The 27,500-nt window shown below is 28.4% G+C and overlaps 1 protein-coding gene and 1 long non-coding RNA gene across 45 annotated transcripts in view; one reads left to right on the top strand and one right to left on the bottom strand.

Annotated features, from left to right (window-relative positions):
• The window catches only part of LOC122633700 (longitudinals lacking protein, isoforms A/B/D/L), a 268,756-nt gene that overhangs the window by 199,879 nt on the left and 41,377 nt on the right, over positions 1-27,500 (bottom strand). Inside the window, exons 7-9 of one of the 44 annotated variants that reach the window (XR_006328170.1) lie at positions 21,604-21,747; positions 20,117-21,007; positions 5,021-5,180 (exon numbers count right to left, since the gene is read on the bottom strand). The exons of 32 other annotated variants lie outside the window; for them this stretch is intronic. Coding sequence is in view for 11 of the 12 variants with exons in the window: in XM_043821947.1 (XP_043677882.1) it covers positions 7,584-7,897; positions 9,071-9,439 (683 nt within the window). In the remaining variant the exon portion in view is untranslated. Of the gene's footprint in view, positions 1-3,355; positions 4,875-5,020; positions 5,181-5,398; positions 5,702-5,850; positions 6,111-7,544; positions 7,898-9,070; positions 9,440-11,829; positions 11,905-16,627; positions 17,126-18,055; positions 18,412-20,116; positions 21,008-21,603; positions 21,748-22,150; positions 22,405-23,060; positions 23,448-27,500 lie in introns of those variants that run through there. 11 more of the 44 variants (XM_043821952.1, XM_043821983.1, XM_043821947.1 and 8 more) reach the window with 11 other exon arrangements.
• Positions 17,288-27,500, top strand: part of LOC122633715 — a 19,939-nt gene continuing 9,726 nt past the window's right edge. Inside the window, exon 1 of the long non-coding RNA XR_006328174.1 lies at positions 17,288-17,308. This is a non-coding gene — a long non-coding RNA (uncharacterized LOC122633715). The remainder of the gene's footprint in view (positions 17,309-27,500) is intronic.

Here is a 27,500-nt window from a genome sequence, read left to right as displayed (position 1 = left end):
TAGTATATAGAAGAAATCTGAGATACTTAGCTACGGAAAAAAAAAACTTTTTTTTTCCTAATTAAAAAAAATATATATATAAAAGCAATATACGAAAAAAAAAAGAAAAATTAAATTGTTGCATCGTTTTTCTTTAATAAAATGATAGACTGGATTTAAAAACGTGACAATAAATCTTTTAATATCTATCACCGTTTGTCATAAATAAAATAAAAATTAACGATAAAATAAAAAGTATCGCCTTCGAAAATTTTACTTTTTATCTCTTAAAAGTATTAAACGATAACAAAACATAATCACACTTTAAATTACACGACACTAATTATAAAAAAAAAAAAAAGAAAATAAATATAATATTAATAATTCCGCAATTATTTTAAACGTTTCTTCTTTATAACTTCTCGCAGACGTTTAAGAAAAAAATTGATTTTTTTTTTTTTTATCTTTGGACATTTCCCAATAAAGTTTTTCGGTATCACACAATTTCGAAGAAGGAGAGAAAAAAAAAGAAAACGGGATCGAAACTTGAAGGGTATTTATGTTTCTTATCCCCGTTCAAATTAAAACACAGGGAACAAATAAAAAATATCTCTCGACTTCAAATTAATTAAAAAAAAAAAAAAAAAAAGAAAAAAAAAGAAAAATCTTCTCTAAATATTCGAAAAAACATTTTCATAATTTTCCCTGTTAACCAAAAAAAAAAATGTATATACATATACAAAAAAAAAAAAAATTAAAAAAAATTCTATCACTATCACATTGCCCGAGAAATTAAATTGAAATATTCATTACAAATACAAAGCGATGGACCGATCGATCGATCGATCGATCTTAATTTTATTACACAGCGCCCAATAAAAGAGGACAAAAGTTTTGTTCCGATGCTTCGTAAGTTAAACCTATTCTCGGATATATTACGATATGGTGATCCGAAAAATAACAGCATCGATTTCACCATATCTAGCTCTAATATTCAATATACTATCATATATTGCAAAAATCATTATTTAATAATATTAATATAGATATTCATTAATTAAGATCTTTCTAAATGAGAACCATCATTGTGAGTACTCGGTTGTAGGTTCAATTCAACAAGTTATTAATATTTTTTCTCCAATCTTATAGAGAAACATAACTAGTAATACAATGATATTACACACCTGTTGAATGATCATTGTAAACAGCATAACTCTAAAACCATAGCTGATAGAAACAAAACTTTTTTTCTAATCATTGATTATTGCAATCAACGATTAGAAATATATATATATATATATATATATATATATATATATATATATTCTAGAAATACTTGTAATGTTTTTTACACAAAAAGAAAAGTGTATTGCTGGAGGACGTTATTATCCAATTCAACATTTGCATATGTCAATGGCATAAACTTTATGGCCAGGATGTTTTCTACGTACGTGAGCACGTACATTAGATACATGTTTAGTCCTATAAGAACAATAAGGACAATTGAACCTTGGCAATTGGCCACATTCAAATTTCGAATGATAGTAGAGATTATTCTTGTGACTGAAGACACTCGGACAATTTGGACATGGAAACTTTGGCTTGTCCGTAGGTAGACCACCACCATTGCCGTTATCCTTACGTTGATAAGACTGACGTTTATTGCCTACGATTGGTAGATAAACGAAGTCTCTTGGTAGTATATATTCTGAAACAGAAAGCACAACAAGGGTCAAGGTATAAAAAATCCTGTATATCATTTTCTTTGTAAACTCGATTTCTGAATACGTAGTGTTGCTGAAGCACTTGTCGTTTCAGAATAATCAATAAGATTCTCCTAAAAAGAATGAAGAAAAAAAAGAGGAATAAGAAGGAAGGAAGGAAGGAAGGAAGGAAGGAAAAAAAGAAAGAAAGAAAAAGACAAAAAAAAACGAGAAGAAATAGAAAAAAGAAAGAAAAAAAGAAAGAACGATAGGATCAAAAGTCGACATAAATCTAAGGATAATACAAATTAAATTCATTTTTCTCCTGATAAATTTTCACACTATAAACAACGAATAATAATAATAATAAATTCACCTAATCTAATTAATCCTCGGCTTAGAAACATCGTAATTATGATAGATTCGATAAAATATACATGTATCTATTTATCTAATATAATAATGTTCAAATAATACCTTGATATATAACAAAATGTGTAACAATTTATTGCACATACCTAACAACGATTACAATCTATGCATTAATATAATAACATTATAAATATACATCTGCATGATTATGACAAGACATATATTTAAATTACAATTATTTCGATTTTCTATTTTTAATAGTATGCCCTTGATTTATTCACAATTCTTAATCATGATCATGAGATGAGGTGAGGATACAATATACACATATTTTGCAAGATAAGTCGCCTTGATAAAAATATATATAATATGTGTGTGTGTGTGTGTGTGTGTGTGTGCGTGCGTACATATATATATATATATATATATATATATATATATATATACACGTCACATGTTTTTTCTTATAATCACAAAAAAACATAAGAAATAAGATAACATAACTCTCTCTCTTTCTCTCTCTCACTCACTCACTCTCTTTCTCTCTCTCTTTCTCTCTCTCTCTCTCTCTCTCTCTCTCTCTCTCTCTCTCTCCCTCCCTCTCTCTGTCTTTGTATTCTTATGATTATCTTATAAGTACACTGAAGAGAAGAATAAAAAATTTAAAAGTCATAAAACGTGATCGATATAAACCAAGATTTGTTCATTTACAGGATGGTCCAAATTTAAAATAAAAATCAATTAGAAGACTTTTTCGATCTTGTAGTTTTACAATCTGAAAAAAAAAAGACGAAAGAATAAATAAATAGTATCGAAAAAGAGTGATCAATTTTTTAAGAATCATCTACAGACTGTTGGTCCATCTTGTAATTGGAAAAGAAAAAAAGAACAAATATACACAGACACATGAACAAATAATAAATACCAATTGATCAACATTGACAGTAAGTGTTCTTTCGTAAAACCTTTAAAAAATTATAAATTAAAAAGAAAATGTAAAAAAAACACGAGAAGATGACTTGTTACAAATACGTACAGAATCATAATTAAAGGCTGAAAATAAGAAAATAAGAAAAAAAAAAATAAAAAAGAAAAAAGAAAAAACAGAACAGCGATTGTTGTAATTATACCTGAAAAAAAAAAAGATTATTCGTTGATAACACAAATTTATACCGAAGTATAAATCACAATCATATTGTATATCATAAATCATAAATCACAATACAATATATAAGACAAGAATAAAAATAAATAAACAACAATATAAAATAAAAAGAGACGCAATACAAACGTAATAAAAATCATTCGACGTAATAGTATATATTATCTGTTTGTTCATGTTACAATTACTTCATAGAGAAATTTCATAAAAAAAAGAAAAGAAAATTCATTATTCTTCGTCTTCATTGAGGAAAAAAAGAAAAGAAAAGAAAAACGAAACGAAACGAAACGAAACGAGACGATCCAGACGAAACGATTCGGATCTTCTTAAGTATCTTCAAAGATCTGATTGTTTCTGGTGATGTTGAGATTGTTGCTGATTTATATCAACTGTATAAACGTCTTTTCCTGGGTGACAATTTCTTACGTGTCTGCGTGCATTGGATATGTGTTTAGCTCGGTAATTACAATAGGGACAATTGAATCGTGGCATTTGACCGCACTCGAATTTCTGATGATAAGTTAAGCCACCCTTACGAGTAAAAACACTTTTACAATTGGAACATGGATATTTTCGATGAAGGACTTTTTCCCATAAACCCGTTCTCGTAATTGGTATTGTTCCCATAGGCATTCCCGTGGAGATCGATGAATGACTCTCCAAAAGGAAGGTCCTTGTAGAAGGCAGGTTAGCGTACACTTGATAAGACAATCCTGAAACACATGTGTACCCATTTTGACTAAAAAATTGTATAATACCTCTTTAATAACTTTGCATTAACAGACAAGGAGATGATGCGGAACGAAGCTTTTTGTTTCTTTTTTGTGCTTTTTTTGGATTTGCTTTTTGTTTTTCTTTCGTTTTTTTTTTTTTTTTGGTGCGAGATATTTTTTCTTTGCTCGTTTAAAAACACGGTTCTTCGGTTGAAGAAGCATATATGTATAATATATGTGTGTGTATTCTTCGGAGGTTGAGATTCATCGGTGATGAATAAATAAATATCTTCCAAAGGATGAAACATACAATTGATCTATATATCACGAATTTCAATGAAACGACACTTTTTATTAAACATTAAAAAGAGGGACACATATATTGACACTTGTAAAATGTAGCTTGAAACTTGACCAGTCGTCAAGTCGTAATTATGTAAATAAATAAATAAATAATAAAAGAAAGAAAGAAAGAAAGAATTAAAGAATGAATGAAACAAGTATTAAGTTTAATTATATTGACAAATATAATTTTATATATATATATATATATATATATATATATATATATATATATATATATAGTGATTTTATTCAATTAATTAAAAGATTCAAAAAATGTGCCCTCGACCTTAGTATCTAAGTCCGATTTAACTATGTAATCGTACTTTAAATTAGTTGAAACGTCGATTACATAAATTTTACGACCGAAATGTTTTCTAGGTACATGTGCACGTATATTAGAAGATTTCTTCGAACAGTATTGACAATAAGGACAACCAAATCTCGGTAGTTGACCGCATTCGTACTTGACGTGAGTACCAAGATTGTTCTTCCTGTTGAATGTACTACCACATCTTGGACATGAGAATCTCTTTTTGCATTTGGTAGAAGAGGTTTGATGTTTCAGTGGCATCATCCTGAAGTCACCCAATTGAATGATATCTGTAAAAGAATGTTTATCAAATAATCAGTCATCGATATTCAAAAATAAAATCCATCTATTGAAGGAGACTATAGTAGGAATCAATGATAAAAGGATATTGATTATGGTTGAAAATCTCATGGTATTACATTAGATCACTTAGATATAATTTTTCTTTTTTCTTTTTTTATTGTTAAATCATTCGTATAAGAACCTAAAACTAACACAGATTCTTTGCTTCTCTTTTTCTCTCTCTCTCTCTCTCTCTCCCACTCTCTCCCACTCTCTCCCACTCTCTCTCTCTCTCTCTTTCTCTCTCTCTCTCCCTCTCTCTTTCACTATATATATATGTATATATATATGTGTATATATATATGTATATATATATGTATATGTATATGTATATGTATATGTATATGTATATGTATATGTATATGTATATGTATATACACGTAACTAAATTTGTTATATTATATTAACGTTTAAATCGTTACAATAAATTATAAACTTAGAGATATAATATACGGGGATGTCGACATTAAAGAGGATCTTAAACGTATCCTAAGATTTTTCCTTCCTCATAGATTCTAGTCGTCGCGTAACGTGTCAATTAATATTTCATGCTTATCAAAAGTTTTATGCGAGCCGATTTATGCCCAGAATCGTTTCGAAAAATAATAATTCTTCTGAGTCCATTATCAACGAGCGTGTAAATTATTTCTCACACTTTATAATTACAGTTAACGAGATTCACGCTTTAAGAAAGAAACAAAAAATAGGAAGAAAGAAAATCCCTGAATAAAAACATCCCAGATTGACAAATAATCGTTGATAGGCAATAAAATATCTAAAAAAGAAAGAAAAAAAAAAAAAAAAAAAGAAAGAAATAAAGAATAAATATAAATTAAACAAATTATCAATGAAAATATTTCAATCGTCAATATGTCCAGTCCATTAAGAGCATGCGGAATGTAATCAAGTTGATTTGACATGTACCACATAAACGTCGTTACCAGAATGAACGCTGCGAATGTGAGTGTAAACATTAGAGGTTTTCTTCGAACGATACTTGCAATATGGACATTTGAAGCGTGGCTGTTGGCCGCATTCATATTTAATATGCTGACGAAGATTGGCCCGACGATTGTATGCTCTGCCACATGTTGGACAAGCGAACTTAATGCTTGATTCGGTCAACAACGTTAAAAATCTTTTCGTATCGCTCTTCGACTCTTCCTTGATAAGATGATGATAGTCTGAAAACAGAAAAACAATACCAAATACGATCCGTCATTCGCATGTATGAATATTTTTGCATGATCTCCTTACACCACATGCTTCTTTTTTTCTTTCTTAACATTCTAGCAACTCTCTTTTTTATTTGCTCTCTTTTACAAGCTTTTTGTTTTTTCTATTTTATTTTATTTCTTTTTCTTTTATTTTTCTTTATTTTATTTTGTTTTTTTTTTTATTTATTTATTACTCATTTTCTCCCCTCGTTTCTTTATTATTTTTTTTTCTTTTTTTTTTTTTTTTGTTTTTCTAATTATTATACAATGACCTAGAAATTATTTAGAAATTGTGTCACTATCAAAGTTTTTGCGGGAAATGTATTATAGAAAAATAAATATAAACAGCTTGGAAAATATATAAACGGAAATGAATATAATAAATAATTAATATATAATTCTTACACACACACATATATATATATATAATGTATAAAATAACTATGATCGATATGGTGATTATTTTTTCTCTTCTCTTTTCTTTTCTTTTTTGTTTTCTTCCATCATCATGGTCATGATTTTTTTTTTTACGCATAAATATTTTTCATGCTCCTCCCAACGACTCGTGTTATTAATCATAATAGCATATTTAACTCGTTCAACTTTTTTTCTTTATATACGTTAGACGCATCGTATAATACTCCGTAAAGTATGTTTCTTTTTTTCCAATTTAATATAATGCGCCTTCACGTATCACATAAAAACGAGAAATTTGTCAAATTCGATCGACTTTTCAATTTTTTTTTGATCTTATATTATTATTATTTGTTGTTAAAATTTTACGTTAAATATGCGTACAATGTACTATTTTGGCAAAAAATCTGAACGCTTCCATCAAATTTTTTTTTAATAATTTTCGATTAATAATATCTTTTATATCAATAGAAAAAATCATCATATTTCAACGAAAAATAGATTCGTAATCGTGAAAAATCATTTTCTCACAAAATTTGTAAAGAACGCTAATTTGTCATTGTACACATACACTGTTAAACTAAAGAGAGAAAAAAAAAAAAAAAAAAGTTTACCACCCACGCGCATAGTAGAAGTATCGCACAAACGCACGTACATGGGGAAGAAAAAAGATTTGCACGATTTGTAGAGCAAATCGAAACAAAATTGAAGAGTATCATCCGCATTAAAAGTATATAGCATTTACAATAGTGATTGCCTAATAAATTTCCTACAAGTTTACCTAAGAAACTAATGAAATGAATTTCCCATTAATTCATAAAGATTAGCGAAAAGGAAATATTAGAGGAATTTATTGTTTTTACAGGAAGTATAACTAAAGCGAGTAAAATATATATATATATATATATATATATATATATACACATACACACACACATATATATATATATATATATATATATTTGTCATGAATTAAAGAGATCATTAGATAAGTGATTAGATGAAAAATACTTGGAGTTTTATAAATTATACAATATGTCGAGTAGGAGGATTGTAAGGGAAATTGGTGGATAAACGTGTGTCTTGCACATAAACCACAGAACCCTTGTGTTTCCTCCTAATATGTTGTTGAACATTAGACGTCTTCTTTGATATCATATCGCAATAGGGACACTTGAATCTTGGTGGTTGGCCGCATTCGTATCTCAAATGTGTCATCAGGCTTCCTCTCTTGTTATAGACACTGGTACAATTCATGCAAGGATATCTGACGATACTTCTATAGTATCTGTTCAAGTAACGTAGTCGCTGACTGGCCGATCTGAAGCTCGCGAAAAGACCTGAAAAAAGGAAAAATTATGGGTCAGTCGTGGAAATTCGAAAAAAGGGAGAAGAAAAAAAAACGAAAGGAAAAGAAACGATTCAGGGAAAACGAACAAGATAAAAAAAGGAAAAAAAAAAGAAAGAGAAAAAGAAGAAAAATAAAAATGTAGTAATCAATTTCATCGTTCTACCCACTTTGATCTGGTTTTCGAATTCGACGATCTTATCAAGTATCTATAAAGTATTTGGTAACTCTTTATTTGGGAGGTTTCTTATATATAATTATAGGTATATTATCAATTACAATAATATTAATTATTATTTTTCTCGTCAGTATCATATAGTAAAGTTTGATATCCATTTCGGTGCTTCTCGATCATTCTGACGTCTCTTTTTTCATTTTCTTTCTTTTTTACATATATTTATATGTAGATATATATATATATATATATATATATATATATATATATATATAAAACGATAATACGATTCCAACAAATTTATTAGAAAAATTTATTTAAATAACTTCAAGGAAGCACTCGGATTTTGTAGATTAACGTTCCGTAAAAAATACACTGCGATTAACAAACGAACTTCTCTACAATATTACTCACAGGATTACTTACATTTTACTTCATGGAGAAAAAAAAAGAAAAAGAAAAGACTCGCGATCCATGTTAGAATCGATTCAAAGACCCGACGATAGGGGATTGAGAAACACCAAGAATCGATATCTCGTGGTCGATTCGATATGTTCTTCGTATCGATATTATCACCGATAACATCCTACGTAGATCAAAGTAATAATTATACGTATTACTTCGATCGATATTCTCGATGATAACAACGACGGCAACAGCAACAACAACAATAACAACAACAACAAGAATAATAATAATAATAATAATAATAATAATAATAATAATAATAATAATAATAATAATAATAATAATGATGATAATAATGATAATGATAATGATAATGATAATGATAATGATAATGATAATGATAATCGTAATGATAAAAATAACGCGCACTCTAATTCGATCAGCAAGTTCTAGATAGTTTTTTATAATGATCAATTATTTGCAACTTCTTGTCCTTGTGCACCCGACGAACGTGAACGTACATATTAGAAGAGAACTTTGCTTTCTTCGTACAATATGGACACTGGTAACGTGGTTCCTTACCACATTGAAATTGACAATGTGTTTTCATGTCTGAAAGTCTGCTATAACCGTTGTTACATTTAGGACAATAAAACTTCTTTCTGGTGTTCGCGTTAATCGTCATCGTCGTCGTCATCGTCGTCGTCGTCGTCGTCGTCGTTGTCGTCGTCGTCGTCGTCATCATCATCGAATTGTTCGGCCAATCGTTAATCGTATTATTTCCCTGTTCCATTTCTCTTTCAGGTTCAACGAAGACGAAATGAGAATCCCTTTTCTTCTTTAGATTTTTTTCAAACATATTTCTTTCAACCGATTGATGATAACTCTTCGCTTGTATTATAGCAACTGGATGGAGGAATGAAGTATCCGATACCTGCCGGATCAGTGAATCTAGAAACACAATCGGAAAACAGTGTGAGCTATAAAATGCCTAAAACTAAAAAATATATATTATCACGTTCAAAACATCGAGTGGGAGTAGTAACATTGGATAGATAAAACAAATGTCGTTTCTCTCTTTTTTTCTTTCTTTTTCTTTTTTTTTTTTGGTTTTTTTTTTCTTTCTTTCTTTCCTCTTTTGCGTTATTTCTTTTTTTTTTTTATTTTTCGGTTTCGTTCCCCCTCGCAAACAACAATTCGTGTTTTATTTTCTTTGGTTTTGTTCTCTTTCTTGTTGGTTGCACATTTGATATTTATCAATGTCATATTTGTCGATCCTTCGGAAAAAAGATCTAATAGAACGCACACTCGCACGTACACACACACACACGCACGCACGCACGCACGAACACGCTTGCACGCACGCATACGCAGGACGTTAGATTAAATAATAAAATATAAAAAATATGGATCGAACGATTAAATTGATATCCGTCAGGGATCCCATCACGGTGAAATGAAACATCATCATTCGTGTCAGTTCTAAAGAAACCTGTTTTATAATCATTATTATTTATCGGATAATGAATCATATAAAAATAATAATTGGAAGAAGACGAAGAAGAACAAAGCAGAAGGAAAGTCTTGTTACAAGTCGATTTTGTTCAAGAAGAAAATTCTTTTTTTATTAGAAATACAATGAGAGATTTATGATAATTACAGACTGCAGAGCCTGACGTCGATATAGAATGATACATACGATTATAATAAGTGAAATGAGAGGGAGTGAGAAGGGGAAGGTTATGGGGATGGTTATGGGGATGATTATGGGGGAAATTAATATAAGAATGAGACATGAAAATACAGATCTTTAGCAGATCGTTCACACGTATCGATTTCTCGTTTCTTTTTCCTTTTTTTTTTTCTTTTTTTAAACCGATATCGATTCAATCTTATTCGTCTCAACGTATCTCGATCGCTGCATTTTCTTTCTTTCTTTTTTTTTTTTCTACGCATTCCATGGAGTATATATCGAATAAAATTTGTCGAATCCGATGAATTCATCGATTACATTGTCGAGAGGGCAGTGTTGTATAGTGTGCACGTGTAAGTATCAATTACGCAAAGTATAAAAATAATTGATCCGTCGCTTGTTTTTAATTTTCATTTATAATGTATCATCATAATAATATATTACAAATGAAAATTCAATGTAATGAAAGTCTCGTAAGAAAAATAAAATTGACATGGATATCGAAGTGTCCTTACGTTGTAATTCGATATAAATTCTACGTCTGTGTAAAGAAAAAAAAGAAAAAAAAGAAAAAAAAGAAAAAAAAAAAACAGAAGAAAGAAAAAATAATCAGACGCGACCGTGTGAACGATAAACTGTTAAATCAAGCAGCGTAATTTTCATTAGTGTACGTGTGTGTGTCTATATGTGGGTGTGAGTGTATTTCGTTTGTTTCTTTTTCATTTAACTGCCCAGCCTTGAGTTGTTGGGATCACGTCCACAGCCGATCTTGAGGTGTCTTTTCAAATTGCCACGTTTAGCGTAACTCGTTTCGCAATATGGACATCTGAAAGCTAACGCTGGCACTATTACTTCGATACTTTCGGGAAGTTCTCCATCTACTACTCCTCCGACTCCTCCTCCACCTCCACCTCCTCCACCACTTCCACCTCCACTTGCTACTGTTGCTACTCCTGATCCTAATCCTGTTCCTGATCCTGTTCCAGATCCTGTTCCTGTTCCAGATCCTGTTCCTGTTCCTACACCTACTCCTGTCCCATTGCCACCATTTCCTCCTCCACCTCCACCTCCTCCTCCACCTCCACCTCCACCTCCACCTCCAACTCCTTGAGTAAAAAAACAAAAGATTTCGTGCTGTTTAAATAAATCTTCATTGGCAATCGACATGTTGCAACTTCCACATTTAAACGGTCCGACATTTCTCACTCGTTTAGGGGTTGATACAGCATCTGGAACTAATTAAAAAGCAGAGATCTATCTCAAATTTATATATAGATATATATATATATATATATATATATACATACACACACACACATATATATATATGTATGTATTTATATACATTATTCGATATCAAGAAAAATTTGTAAGTGAAAAAAGTTGTACATGCTTCATGAAAGATTCATTCCAATAAATTACTATTATTATTATTATTATTATTATTATTATAATTATTATTATTATTAATATTGTCTATTTATTATTAATCTACTAATTAGTAACATTCAAAAGTAAAAAAAGTGATCTAAGGAAAAGAAAAAAAATAATAAAAAAAGAAGAAGAATAAAAAAAATAAAAACTGGATCAATCCTAGAGAAAACTAGGAAAAGAAGGAACGCAAAAAAAATAAAAATAAAAAATTTACCACTTGTCTTTTTATTTTCATCAGTCTTCTTCATTGATCTTGTAATTCTTGGTTTTGATAACCAATCCTTATCATCTGCAACATAACAAAAGTAATTAGCTTACTTTCTGCTGAATTATTTGCATATTCGTTCAAACAAATAATAATAATATCGAATTATATATATTATTATTATTATTTATATACATGATAATAATAATAATAACGATATTATTATCAGTATTTAATAAAAGTTAATATACCATATTTTTTGATAATTAATAATAATATATTATGTATATATAAGTAAACATATTAATATTATTATACACAGAAATATATAATAAGTTTTTTTTGTAATTACATATATAAACATAATATTTTAATAATTTAACATTGTACACATTATTTTTGTTCATGATAAAATAATAATATGATATAAGAGAAAAATGAATGTAACATTAGCTTATTAATAATTATTTTAAATTTAGAAAAGAAAACCTTGACGTACTAATTAATAAATAAACTTTTGTTGTTTTACTAATATTAATGATTATATACATAGTTAATAACATATATAATATTATCTATAATAATGTATACGTATTATGAATAATATATGGTAAATTAATATGATAATATATAAAATGATAGTGAAAGATAATAATGTTGCACTATCAATATCGAGTCAATTAGGATTAATAATATGAGTTTAAAAATTTGTTATAAATATAAATTTGAAATATTCTTTTTATTCAATTATCCTCATGTTTAATTTAAAATCATTATTTATTATATATTGAGGGATTATCATTCGTCAAATGGGTAATAATCAAGATGTCATATTGCGAAGAATAATTATTTCTTAATATTAGAAATAATTTCTTTTCTATCTAATTTACTTCTAATCGAGACAGAAAGAAAGAAAGAGAGAGAGAGAGAGAGAGAGAGAGAGAGAGAGAGAGAGAGAGAGACTGAAAGAGAAAATACATTTTTGTTTTTGTTATCAAAAATAACAAAGAAAAATATATCCTTCGCATTTTAGAAATATCTTTTTTCAAATAATAAAAACAAGGAAAAGAATCTTATTCTATAACATAACAAAAGCGACGTGATTAGATGATTCCTTGTATTTTAACCTTCAACAGGGGTTGTTTATACAATTCCGAGAACGAGCTGTTTCAAATGGATATATACACACACATATATATAAATCGAGTCTAATTTGAAACAGTTCTGAGAAATGTAGTTGTCACGGACATAAAGCGTTACGTCACACTATTGAAGATCTTCTAAACAATTGATAATCCTTCGTTCGTCGAATAATATTGTTTACATACGATATAAACAATATAGCCAGGACTCTTCTCGATCTCGTACTATTACTCCATAAACGTTCGTCGAGAAATGATCAGTCTCTATCGGTCGGAGGTTTTAAAATTTTCTATCGTAAAATAACTCTTACAAATTATCACAAATCGTTTCTAATTACGAACAGTTATGAGAACGGTGTTATAAATATTTTACGAGTATATTACGCGATCCAGGAGTATATCAAGATCTCTTTAAAATCAGGTATAATATATCGAGGTTAGATTTTATATTTTTATATATATTTAACTTTTTATTTTCATTAATTGATCCAGGATTATTCTTCGCATCGACTTGATAACAGAATTTTATGCGTAGTAATAACTCCGTAAAAGAAGAAAAATTAATAATAATCAAAACTAAAGGAATATGTGCGTGTGTGTGTATCTGTGTGTGTGTGTATTTATTACGTTTGTGTAAAAGAAAAATATATATTAGATAGAAACAAATACTAACCGATTAAAAGCCATTGTAATATGTGCTTGTGAAGAATCAAAATCTAAATCAATATCGAAGATTAGAAACTATAAAACATTTATAACATTTATTAATTCTCATATTTCAAAAATCGAACTGGCAATCATAATTGTATTCAGTTCCTTATAATTGACGATAGGCACGAATGATTTAACAAAAATATTTAAATCATATTCTATAGTATTTTTTTATATGTGTATATATAGATATACACATCATATTTTTGCGAGTGATCTTATGAAAATATCGAAATAGAAAGATTTTGATATTTCCAACGAATCACATATCGATTTAATCGATTTAATCAAACAAGTTATTAAGATTCTAATTAGAAGGTAAAATAAAGAAGAGGATTGTGATGACGAAACGTATCGTAAACATTTATTAAACACATTAATAGTAAGAGACACTAACTCGATCAACTACCTGTATATATATATATATATATATTATATATATTATATATATATATTTATTAATATATTTCATAATTAAATAATATAATATTATTTACTTATGAAATACGCAGAAAGCATAATTTATACAAACATTATTACTGAGAAATGTTTTCCAGCGTATAGGACACGTTCTCCGATCTACTGCGTTCAATATTAAATTCGCATCAGCTGAGATCGACTCGTTTAAATTGACAGTACATTTTATACGCAAGAATAATAAACTTTTATTATTAATTTTCTTTCTAACTAATGAGTTATTAATCGGCATAAGTAGCCTTTGGATTCCGATGGCAATAATGTATTTGATAATATTTCACATGTACATTCACCAAGACGAATATTTTTCAGACAGAATATAAAACTGAATTTTTTCTTCGCAAAATCTGCGGCATTCATTGCTGAAAAACCGAAGAAGAAAAACGTAAACATCGAATCATTGATCGAGAGTAGATCGATACATACAACGCCATTTTTTTTTCTTATTATTAATTTGTTATATTCATAAACGATAATCGTGAAAAAAAAAAATATATATATATATATATGTATATATATATAGTTCGTTGTCGAATTCTCTCGTAGAGTACCGTCTTGGCTAAACAAATATTACGTAATTTTTCTTTTAATTAAAAAATTTCCAATTTCTCGACAAATTGCAGTATCTCGTCGGTGAACTCATTTTCTTTCATAATCTAAAAATAATACAATGGTAAAAATTAAAACCTTTTCTTTTTTTTTTTTTGGTTCTTCATTTCTTTTTTCTTAAGTTTATTTAACTGTCTTTTTCTTCAACTGTTTATTTAACTTTTCTCAAGTTTATTTAATTGATCTTCAAATATGTACGATTTGAAGACAGGAATTGAAGCGATTAAGAGAACGACGAAATGTATTTGTTGTTTTTGACTAGTTAACTCTTTGATTAAATTTCTCCTTAAACAAAGATCGTCGTTTTCCTTATATAAGTCCTCGGAATTTATTCATTCATCTTGTGTATCGTAACTTATGTAAATCTAATTTAATAGCTATGCAAAATGGTAAAAAAAAAAAAAAAGAAATTATTAAATATATTTACTGGGTTAATAAATAAATATACATTCTTTTATACAGATAAAAAATTTATTGGTATAAAATTGGTAAAACAAAAAAAGAAAAAATTGGAAAGAAATTATAAGATGTTCATTAGGATAAATGGCTGATCATTTTTCTTGTTATTTATTCTTTTTTTTTTTTTTTTTTGGTAACGAACACATCCGTCATTAAATTTTATTATATTTTTATTTATAAATCAATAAATTATAAATCAAACAAAATAAATGTCGTTTTATTACAATTCTATTAAAAAAAAATAAAAAAAGAAATGAAAGTTTGTATCGATTCATGACACCATTTTGTAAATTTATTGATTGATTCATGGAAATAATAAATTATAATAAATAAATGCCGATATTATCATTTAATGAAATAAAGTCTTCAAAAATTATAATACTGCACTTATACATAAATTAACCCAATAGATATAAATGTTCTCTTTTCAAGCTTAATGTTCATTTTTTTTTTTTCCGAAAGAAGAGAGGACCGACGTCAACGTAACAAGTATATCCAAATTTTATTAATAATTATAAGTTTATCATGTATCATTTAGATTAAACTAATTTTCATAATAATTAGCAGACAGGTGTCATTCGTTTAAACAGACAAAATAAAAATAAATAACGTCAATAATAGTAATAATAATAATAATAATAATAATAATACGAACAAAAATGAAAATAGTCTTAATAGTATAAAAACAACGAAATAAAAATTAAATTAAATTAATCGTAAATTAGCTTTAACTGGTCGAATGTCGGCCAATGAGGATAGGAGAAACGTAGAAAAAATAAAAAAATAAAAAAAACTAAAAGAAAAAACAATAAGAATTTTCATTCACATCATTCATGAAATCTTAAACATAATTTTTTTCGCTTTAACAAAAAAAAAAAAAAAATAAAAAAATAAAAAGCGTCCACATTCCGGCATTCGATCGGTTAATCGCATAGTTAATTTCTATCAAAGAAAAGAAAATAGTAATGCTTTTTTTCTTCATTTACGCATACGAATAAAACTAAAAAACAAAACGAAAAGAGGAAGTTTCTCATACAAAATAAAAAAAAAAAAGAAGCGATCTTCTTACGACCTGATACTTTTTATCTTAATTTCTCTTTTTCTCTTATTTTCTCTTTATGTCTTATACTGTTTCTTTTTTTTTTTTTTCTTTTCTCTTTTATTTTCTCTTTCTCAATTTCTTTTTTTGTTTTTTGGTCTTTTCTATGTCCTTCATTAATTTTTTATTAGCCTCGTAAAAAAGTCCGTATCGAAAGATGCACGAATACGTAAAGTAAAGGCGAGGTAAGAGAGAAAATAAAAAAGAAGAAAAGAGAGAGAGAGAGAGAGAGAGAGAGCGAAAAGAATGAAAAAAAAAAATTATAATCAAATTATAATGGTAAAATTATTCGAGACATGCATAGATAATAATAAATCATAAAGAGCAATCTAATCCGAATCGATAATTTCAAATTCTTCCGGTGTACAATCTTGTTGCTTATTTTGTTTCATAGTACAATGGTCGTAATGTTTCTTCGACAAACGTCCACTGAGATAGACGTTACAAACAGGACATTTAACGGCTACGCTACACTCGTGTCTCTTATGGTATGTAAGTAATTTCTTTACTCTAAATCTTTTAAAACAGATTGTACATTCGTACGGAGGAATATCACTGCTGAGATTGCATTTCGATGAAGGATTTTTCGTGCAATGATATTTAATGTGTTTAGCCAAATGATTTGATCCAACGTATGATCTCTGACAATAAGTACAAACGAAACACGGCTTCGAATTATTGATGACCCATTTACTTGTAGGCATTACAGGCACGTCTTCTTCTTCGTTATCAGAATCTATGCTTATAACATTTTTTGATAATTTCCGTTTTAAATTCCTCCTGGTCGATTGATTACCATTATTTTTATCTGTAACACAAGCGAAAACAAAAAAAAAAGATAGAATTATTATCACTCACATTTTTCTCAATTATCTAAATGTCTCTTTATATCCGATCGTATCTTTTTTTTCTTTGGTAGTTTTAGAAATGGACACGATTTTTTCTTTTCTTTTTTCTTTTTATATATATATATATATATATATATGTATATGTATGTGTGTATATATATATATATATATATATACACATATATACATACATATGTAATAATAGTATTAATAATAGTAGTAATAATAATAATAATAATAATAATAATAATAAGAAGAAGAATAATAATAATAATAAGAATAATAATAATAATAATAATAATAATAATAATAATAATAATAATAATAATTTCTGTGCCAATTTTTTTATCAATTCATATCCGGATTATTTTTTCATGTACAAATTACGAACGCAAAAAAAAGAACTCCCCATTCTATACCGATCGTTTACTCACTCTTTCTTCCCCCATTATATTTTAGAAACAAAAACAAGACGATTAACAAAAATTTTCGTTTAACACAAATAAAACAACAAACAAAGAACGTATTTTCCTTTTCTAATCGTTTCTTTTTCTAAATAATCGAAAAAGAATAACTGTTAACATTTAATAATACATAACATTGCTACATCACTTATTACATCACAATTAATTTTAAGTTAAGAGACTCAAGAATACAGGGCATAGATGAGCAACTGAGGTGGGATGGAATGATGTGGGTGGGGTGGGATCGGGTGGAGTGGGGTGGAATAGCGATTAAAAAATAAAAATAAAAATAGATTTCTAATATGATACAATACATATTATTCTTTTATAATATTCGTTCGATCATTACTATTTCGAGGATACTACTGTACTATACATATACATATATATATATATACATATATATATTGTATAGTACGTAGGAGTGTATGAGTATATATAGAATACATCGTGTTAATTAGGTTGAGAGATGCAAGAAGTACGTCGTCTATGTTTCCTTAGACTACTGCTATGAAGAAACGTCTTATCACAAGTAGGACACTTTTGTGTTCTCCCACAATCGTGTCTTATATGAAATAACAGATGTGATTGCTTCGAGTAACAGGCACCGCATTGGACGCAGGAATACGGTCTTGTTTTTTGTAGCTGATGACACGTCGCTCTTGGATTCCAATAACAGTACCTCCTTTGATGAAATTTAAGATGTCCCGATAGGGTGAAACCTTTACCACAGTATTTACAACTGTAATTTCTCTTCGAATCGATCAGGTCCAGATAGATACCTGAAACATGATTTCAAAAAAAAAAAAAAAAAGAAAGAGAAAAAATATGTATATATATTATATAATAATAATAATAATAATCATCATCGTAATAATAACAACAATCGTTAGATCCCAAGGAATAGTAGTGAATCGCGTTACGTTAAAAAAGAAAAAAAACGTCGACAAATAAGCTAAAAGGGTAGGGGAAATAAAAAAAAAATTAAAAAAAAAAAGAGAGAGAGAGAGAGAGAGAGAGAGATAACATCGTTATCAAGGTGCAAGGTTTATCACAAATTTTTGCTGCTCTTTTATACGGATCTTTTTTTCTTGTTTTTTTTTTTTTTTTTTTATTATTATTAAATCTTTCCGATATCAATTTATTGTTACGTCGTATTTAATAATAAGTTGCACGAAAGGGGAACGAGGAAAGGCTCTCTGAAAAGTCGTAAATTAGAAATATTTACATTGTCCGAAATAGATTTTGTTGCCTAAAAAAAAAAAAAATTAAAGCCCATCCACTTGGATATATTCGTGACCATTGATTGCAATAATCATTAATACAGTTTTGTCCTATCAACTATAGTTTAAATTCGATAAAAGTCCGTCTATCAAAATTCAAGATTCTTTTTATTTTTGGGATCCGTTATTATATTTCTTTATATATTTTACAAAAAATATTGATGCTTGTTGAATTGAATCTCGCAATGTTCCATGTTCCATTTAAAAAAAGAATTGTAATTAACAAAAATCTACAGTTTAACATCGTTAAACAATAATTTCACGATATTAACAAATATCTATGCTAGTAAATCGAAAACTAAATCTGATACGGCGAAATCGATGCTGTTATTGTTGAAATCATCGGATAAAATATACCAAAGAATAGGGTTTAACTTTTAAGGCACGATTTTCAAAATCCTTTTTTTTTTCTGTTTATTTTCTTGATCTGTGAATTATTTGTAAATTTTTTTTATTTCTTTAAATAGATGTATGTATGCACGCGTGTGTGTTTTAATGTGTGTATCCGTGTAAAGATAATATTTGTTAAAAAAAGAACAACGTTTATTAAAATCAATAAACAATCTCGATAACGAAGCGTAATATACCTCCTACGCGTGAGTAGTAAATATCTACACACATATTAATTAAATCAGCACATTCTATAGATGATGACGATAGAAGAATATCCATTAGTAGCAATAGTAGTAATAGAGAAAGATAAGTAGTATCTCTTAGAATTTGAAAAAAATAGATAATAATAATAATAATTAAAAAAAAAGAAAGATATATATATATATATATATATATATATATATATATATAAGAAACATCCTATGTAAATGCACGAATGATCTAAAACAATATGAAGGATACAATAATATCCTCGGCATCCTAATGCATAATTCACACGAAATAAATACACTATAAATGTATCTTTGTGAATAGACGATAATAATTGATCAGGCAAAAAATTCACATATATAATATAATAATTTTTTTCTTTCTTTATAAGAAATTCTTAAACAATTAACAAATATATATATATACATATATATACACACATATATATATATATATATATATATATATATCCTAAAGATCGCTCGTTAGAAGCAACATTGTTGAGTTACCAAAAATGGATCTTACAAAGCGAGATCACCTCACTCACTCACTCACTCACTCACTCACTCACTCACCGAGTCACTCAATCTCTCTCTCACACACACACACACTCACTTCCCCACTCTCTCTAAAACTCTAGAGAAAATATCTAGAAGTTAGAAAGTCCGTAAATATAATTATTCATTATTAACCATATTATATCACTCGAGCGTTATTATTTCTTTTTTTTTTTTATTTTTTCTTTTCTTTTTTTTTCCTTTTTTTCTCTAGGTAAAGACTTATGTTTAGTAAAAAGATCATGCGTTATTACTTAGTATTCTTGCTGCTGTATTATCTGTTTGGTGTGGTGTATATCTTATCGAAGAAGAAGAAGAAGAAAAAAAAGTGTAATAATAATAATAATAATAATAATAATAATAATAATAATAATAATGATAATTATAATAATAATAATTATAATTATAATAATAATAATAATAATAATAATCATAGTAATAATCATAATAATCATAATCCTCTCCCCCCTCCCGCCCCATTCAAACAGAGACAGGATCGAGAACTAGCTCGCCGGTTATCGTAGCATCGATTTCAATTTGTGCCAAATCATTGGTCTCAGGTTTTGCGAGATCCTTGATGTGATGAAAGCTGTTACATCCGCGGCTTCTGTGCCTGTATAAGCTTGACCTGTATAAAAAGGTCTTCCCACAGTCTTTACATTTCTGAGGATTACCACATTCGTGTCTAACGTGCCACATCAAACTGTTCTGCCTAGAATAACTAGAACCACAAGCGTAACAAGAGAAACGACTATTTTTCCCTGACTTGTATAATTGCGATACGGGATTCAAGTGGCATCTATAATAAGCATGAGCTTGTAATATACTGGCACGTGTGAAACTCTTGCCGCATGATTGACAACTGTAACAACGCGTGGCGTCTTGAGAATTCGGTGACGATTGATTTTCACGTAACAATTCTCGAGCAAATACTTCTGAAACAAATAATTAAAAAAGAACGATATTGAATCTCTGTATAATATTACAGGATGTTTCGTCTATAACTGAGATACGAGAAAAGCAACGACGACAAAATGTTCTTTCATAAAGGAAGAACGTCGTTTGATCTCTCATTTTTGCGAATTTCAAAGTCTGCTCGATCGAAACTAGAAGTAAAATTATTATTATACGAGCAGGTAGAGAAGGGTAAAACATTTTCTCATCGTTCTCGTTTTGAATCCTTTTGTTTTTTTTTTCTTTTTTCCTATACCAAGTCTCACGTTTTTTACGGAACACCCTGTATATTCTTAGGTGAAATGAAAAGATGAAATAAGTGGATAAAGAATAATTAGAACAATTTTAAAAATTATAATTATAATAATAATAATAATAATAATAATAATAATAATAATAATAATAATAATAATAATAATAATAATAACAACAACAGAAACGACTGATGGTCACTATGAGAATGTTGCAGTGTGTTTTTCTTCATTAAAAAAAAAAATTAAAAAAAAATGGAAGTATACGGTATAATTGAATTGCTTTTTTCTTTTTCTTTTTCTTTTGAAATAATCATCATACTTACGGGTACAGGTAATATCCTGTCCCGATCCAATCGCTTGTTCCAATGGTGTAGTCGAAGTAGCAGCATTACTTTTCTCACTATCCAGATTCCAATCGATCTTCTCCGTAGTCGAGGACTCTTCCTCTCCTTGCTTATCATTAGTCTCTGTAACAAAAAGATCGTTTATTAATTTTAAAGGTACGATTGAACACCTGTCCAATTGACTCTCGGATGGTACTCATGCGAATCATAGCGTCAATCTTGGCACAAGCTATGGATGAAAAAGAAAAAGAAAAAGAAAAAGAAAATAAAATAAAGAAAAAGAAAAAAAGAGAGAGCCGATAGAATATATGTGTATATGTATATATATATATATATATATATATATATATATATATATATAAAATAATATACATGTACACATATACATATATATATATAAAAAAAATATTTTTTATGGGGAACCTTACCGATCTTGGACGCCTAACTGTAAAAAAAAAAAAAAATAAGAGAGAAAACGAAAAATATACGTGCGGTGTCGAATATTCGAGCGCATTTTGAATTTTTATTTTCAAATCAAAGATTACAATACATATATGGTTCGAGAAAGAGAGAGAAAAAAGGAGAGAGAGAAAGAGAGACAAAGACAGAGAGAGAGAAAGAGAGAGAGAAAGAGAGAGAAAAAAAAAACAAGAAAAAGGCAATCTTCTCTCTTTCTAAGATCCTTGAAATCGAAGCTGTAGTGGAAACGATGACTCTCTTGATCGATGATAGTGATTGATCTAACTTTCTTCGAAGATCCGATCGGAGCAGATTCGTAACCTAAAACAAAAGAAACGAGGTATTTTCGTCAGTGATGGTTGATCTACAATTTTTTTCATATAAAAATCTTTTTTCTTGACTTATGAGATAACACAGGCTCGATTAAAAATTTTTCTCCATACGTTCCTTATTCGTATTAACAATTAAATATTCAACAATTAAATCCTAAGAAGTATATAAATCTTAATAATAATAATAATAATAATAATAATAATAATAATAATAATAATAATAATAATAGTAGTAGTAGTAGTAGTAGTAGTAGTAGTAGTAGTAGTAGTAATAATAATACAAAAAATGTATTTATTCAATATCCGAATTTAATTTAATTAAATAAAACAATCATTTTCAAATTTTTAAATACTTAAAACATATTTTCGCTTATTATCGAATGTGAAGAAATACTTCGAGACGAGATTTCGAAAAACGTGCAATTGATTTTTTCTTTTTTCTTTTTTTTTTTTTTTTTTTTTTAATCAGCTAAGAACTACTTAGGGACCCATCTCGATAAACGGGCGCGAAGTAAAATGACAAAGAAAATTAATTAAAAACGAAAGATCGTCCATTAAAACGTAGAGACGTACGTGTATAAAAAAAGGAAATAATAAATAAAAAGAGAAGAGAAGAGAAAAAAAAATCGAAGAAAGACAGACACATAAGATCAAATCATTTTGTTCAATGTTGTTCGTCGATAAGAAAAAGATCCTCCCCTTTGTGATTTCGTCTGATATGAGTATAAATATTATGCGAGTATTTACTTTTGAGATTACAATATGGACATCGAAATCTCGGTTCTAATCCGCATACAGTACGCAAATGTGTATTCAAAGAACGTTTGTTCTTGTAACTCAAAGAACATTTTGGACAAACATAATTCTTCAATCGTTTCTTGTTCAATATTCGTCTAACTTCGATCGGAAAGGAGGGATCCATGAAACATCCCATTTTCTGATGCTTTTTTAGATGAGAACTCGATGAATAAAGATAATTGCAATAAACGCAACGATATTCAACGGACTGATGATTCTTGGCATCAGGTAATACTGAAACAGAAAAAAAAAAGAAAGAGAGATGAAAGTAAATCGATCAAAGAGCGGATCCTCGTTATTTTCTAATTGATTAAATTAACTAAGAAACGAAACTCTAAACACTCTGTTGAAATTCGGTAAAAAGGTAAAGAAAGACAAAACGATAGACAGACAGATAAATAGATAGATAGATAGATAGATAGATAGATAGATAGATAGATTGATTGATAGATCACACAACATTATCGGGAATGATCGTATACAAATTTTTGTTAAATTCGGACATCGTGTTGAAATACAATAATGAATAGAAATAGAGATCATATAAGAGATCATTATCGACAATCGATCACGTACAAATTTTCTAGATATATATTACGTGGAACCAAAAGTTTCCTTAAGTGAGGCACAATTTTTAAAATCGACTATCCCTCTTGGAAATTTTTTAATCGCTTGCAATTAAGAGCTCTTCCCTCATGGTTTCTTTTTCCATCTGACAAATACATTAATAATCGATATTTAATGTGTACAAAATCCACGTATATAAATATATTATGTAGGGTTGAAAAATGAATTCAAAAGACGTTTCTTAAAAATAACGAAGAGCGATAAATATATTTGATGAATCTTTACAGATTGACCGACGATAACGGAAAACTCTCGTTCGTTTTTTCGGCCAATCGTTCTTGAAAACTTTTTCGAAAATTGGCACAAAGAGAAACACACACATCCCCATGCGCGGGCACACACACACACACACACACACACGTACACACTTAATTGTCATAACGACGAAAGAGGAAAATGAAGAAAAAAAAAAAAAAAAAAGAAGGGAAAGGAAAAAAAAATACAAAAAAAAATATCGATTAATTCGTTCACGTTTGAAAAATAATTCCACATCAATTACTAGCCTCGAGATCGATAACATATATCTTCTGGCCATAATGTCTGTGTTTGATGTGCGAGTACATGTTCGAACGTTGCTTGCTCCTGTAACGACAATAAGGACACTGGAATCTAGGACTCTTACCACATTCGTATTTAAAATGACGCCAAAGTGCATTCTTTTGTTTATATATCTTCCCACAAGTGTTACAAATATGACCCTGTTGTTGTTGTTGTTGACGTTGTTGTTGTTGTTGTTGTTGTTGTTGTTGTTGTTGTTGTTGTTGTTGTTGTTGTTGTTGTTGTTGTTGTTGTTGTTGTTGTTGTTGTTGTTGTTGTCGTTGTTGTCGTTGTTGTTGTTGTTGTCGTTGTTGTTGTTGTTGCAGCTGCTGTTGCTGTTGTTGCTGTTGCTGAGAGGATTGTTGTTGTTGTTGAAATCGCTGTGGATCTTGTTGATTCTTCCAATTCACAGTTGAATAGTGGTCAATCATAATGGCATCCCGTGGCGTTGTATATTCGTTCCAATATACTGCAACATCACATCGAAAGAGTAACAATGGATAACCTGTGAGACATCAACCCTTGATATATTTCCCAACGAACGTTGACAATTATTCGAAATTCGATTTCGAACTCGTACATGCATCGTCACTCTTGTCTCTTTGCACCTATCGTCAATGTGATCTTATTAAAAGCTATTAGTCTTTTTCTTTTCAAATTGAACAAGTGATTAAGATAAGAGAACGAGAAAAGAAAATATTTATATAATTAGGATTAATTGGACAAATTATTACAACTTTCAAAATAAAAGTCAATCACACTATATACCTAAAGATAATATATATGTATATATATGTGTATATATATGCTATATATATGCATATATATGCCTTTGAGATCATATCAGGACTGAACACATCTCGTAATGCATTGGTGATGTTGATAAAGTAAGTTGCTTCTGGACTTCCATCAGGGATTCTTTCCATACACTTTTGAAGTATGATTCCTCAAATCTTTTGGGACACCCTGTGTATATATACATACATATATACATACATATATATATATTGAGTAAACAAAAAAATTATTAAATACTCTCTTCGTGAACAATTTATTAATAATACAATATTGTGTGTGTATGTGTGTGTATATACATATACATATACATATACATATACATATACATATACATATACATATACATATACATATACATATACATATACATATACATATATACGTGTGAATGTGTATAATATATATATATATATAAATATAAATATACATATATATATATATATATATAAGATATAAATTTTTCTTTCAACAGTGTCATACAATCGAAATGATATAACATTTAAATAACCATCGTGATATTATTTCAGTCGATTTTTGTAATAATATTAATAGACAATTATTATTATTATTATTACTATCATAATTAATATTATTATTATTATTACTATAATTATTATTATAATGGTGATATCGTCAAAGGATAGATGTTAAATTTGGATAAGTGTGTATCCTAACAACATGATCTGCTAATGTATCAGGTCTGCTGTAAATTCTTCCGCAATGAGGACAAACACACTTCAGTTTAGTCGGGCCACAACCGTACCTGATGTGCCTACTCAAGGAAGATTGATTCTTGTATCTCTTTCCACACTTTGTACACTGGTAATCTCCAATTCCACTCACGTTAAATGATAATTCTGAAACGAAAAACAAACATAAATGACGTCGATTATTACCTGATCCAATAAAGAGATACCATGATTAATCATTCTTTCATACTCGCTGTTAACTTGGAAAATAAAATAAAAAAAGAAAAGAAAAAAAATATTCATTTATATACAACAACAAGAGAAGGAGAATATTTAATACTCTTAATTATCGAATAATATAATTCAAGTAAGAAAATCTACGGCGTTGATTAACTTGATTAAACTAATTTAAACTAAATAATAATTAAGTTCATTTATGCTTGTTAATATCGATCTTCTAATTAAAACTAATTATTATTTCTATATATATATATATATATATTATGTATATATATATATATACATATATTATATATATATAAAATTCAAATTATTAACATCTAACTAATTAAATTAGTTAGAAAGGAACTTGGCATGATTTAATCTTATCTCAAAGTGAATTAATAATCCTAATCTGAAAAATGGTAAAAAAGAAAATAGTGAATTAAATGAAAAATCACACGATTCATATGATAGAATTTTTCTTTTTTTTCTTTTTTCTTTTTTCTTTTTTCTTTTTTCTTTTTATTTGAACGACATAAAAATATACAAAGTCACATAAACAAACAACTTGTATACAAAGTGTGTTTAACGTTATAACAATTAAATTTTACAATCAGATTTTTCTTTCTTCATTTTTTCTAGCAACTTCATACTCACGCGCACGTATTTAGAGATATCACGTACATATATATATATATATATATATATATATGGTTGCGCACACAAGCGTGTATATACATGGTGGGCCTATAACTTTAAACACCATAAAAAATTTTAGAGATATAGAGAAACTTCATTTACAAAAATCGTATAGTTACGGAGAGTCATACTGTGGCAGCAATAAAAATTTATAGATCAACACGTAAAGGACATACGAAATTATTATTTTGTTTATTAATTAATTATTTCTTAATTTGTGTAATTTTATATATTGATCACAATCTGCAACTTATTTTTGGCAAAATAAGACGTATCAAGTTAGTTCAGAATTTGTTTATAACAAATTGTTTATAACAAATTGTTAATTATTTATAAACAATTTGTAAAAATGAAGAAAATTTTGCCCTTTAAAATGATATTTGATTCATGTCGCTACGACTTCTAGTTCCGAAGATATTCCCGTTTGAATATAAGACACTTAAATTAGGTCACTGACCTACATTTCATTCATCTTTACTCGGTGACACACTGACCTATATAAATTCCGAGAATTTACTACGACCGTACTACTACTACTACTACTATTACTACGAACAGCTGTACCGCACGACTTATGAATGAAAATCTTTCGAAGACGATATCTTCGGAACGAAAAGTCGTAGAGACTTGAAACCAACGCCGTTTTCAAACATATTTTATACTTTATTTATTTAAATATTGCAACAATATTGTTATAATAAAATCGATTTTGTTA

The sequence above is a fragment of the Vespula pensylvanica genome, chromosome 13, assembly GCF_014466175.1.
Source record: "Vespula pensylvanica isolate Volc-1 chromosome 13, ASM1446617v1, whole genome shotgun sequence".
In the NCBI taxonomy this organism is placed as follows: Eukaryota; Metazoa; Arthropoda; class Insecta; order Hymenoptera; family Vespidae; genus Vespula; species Vespula pensylvanica.
Note: the sequence above shows the minus strand (reverse complement) of the source record. Positions and strands in the feature narration are given on the sequence as shown.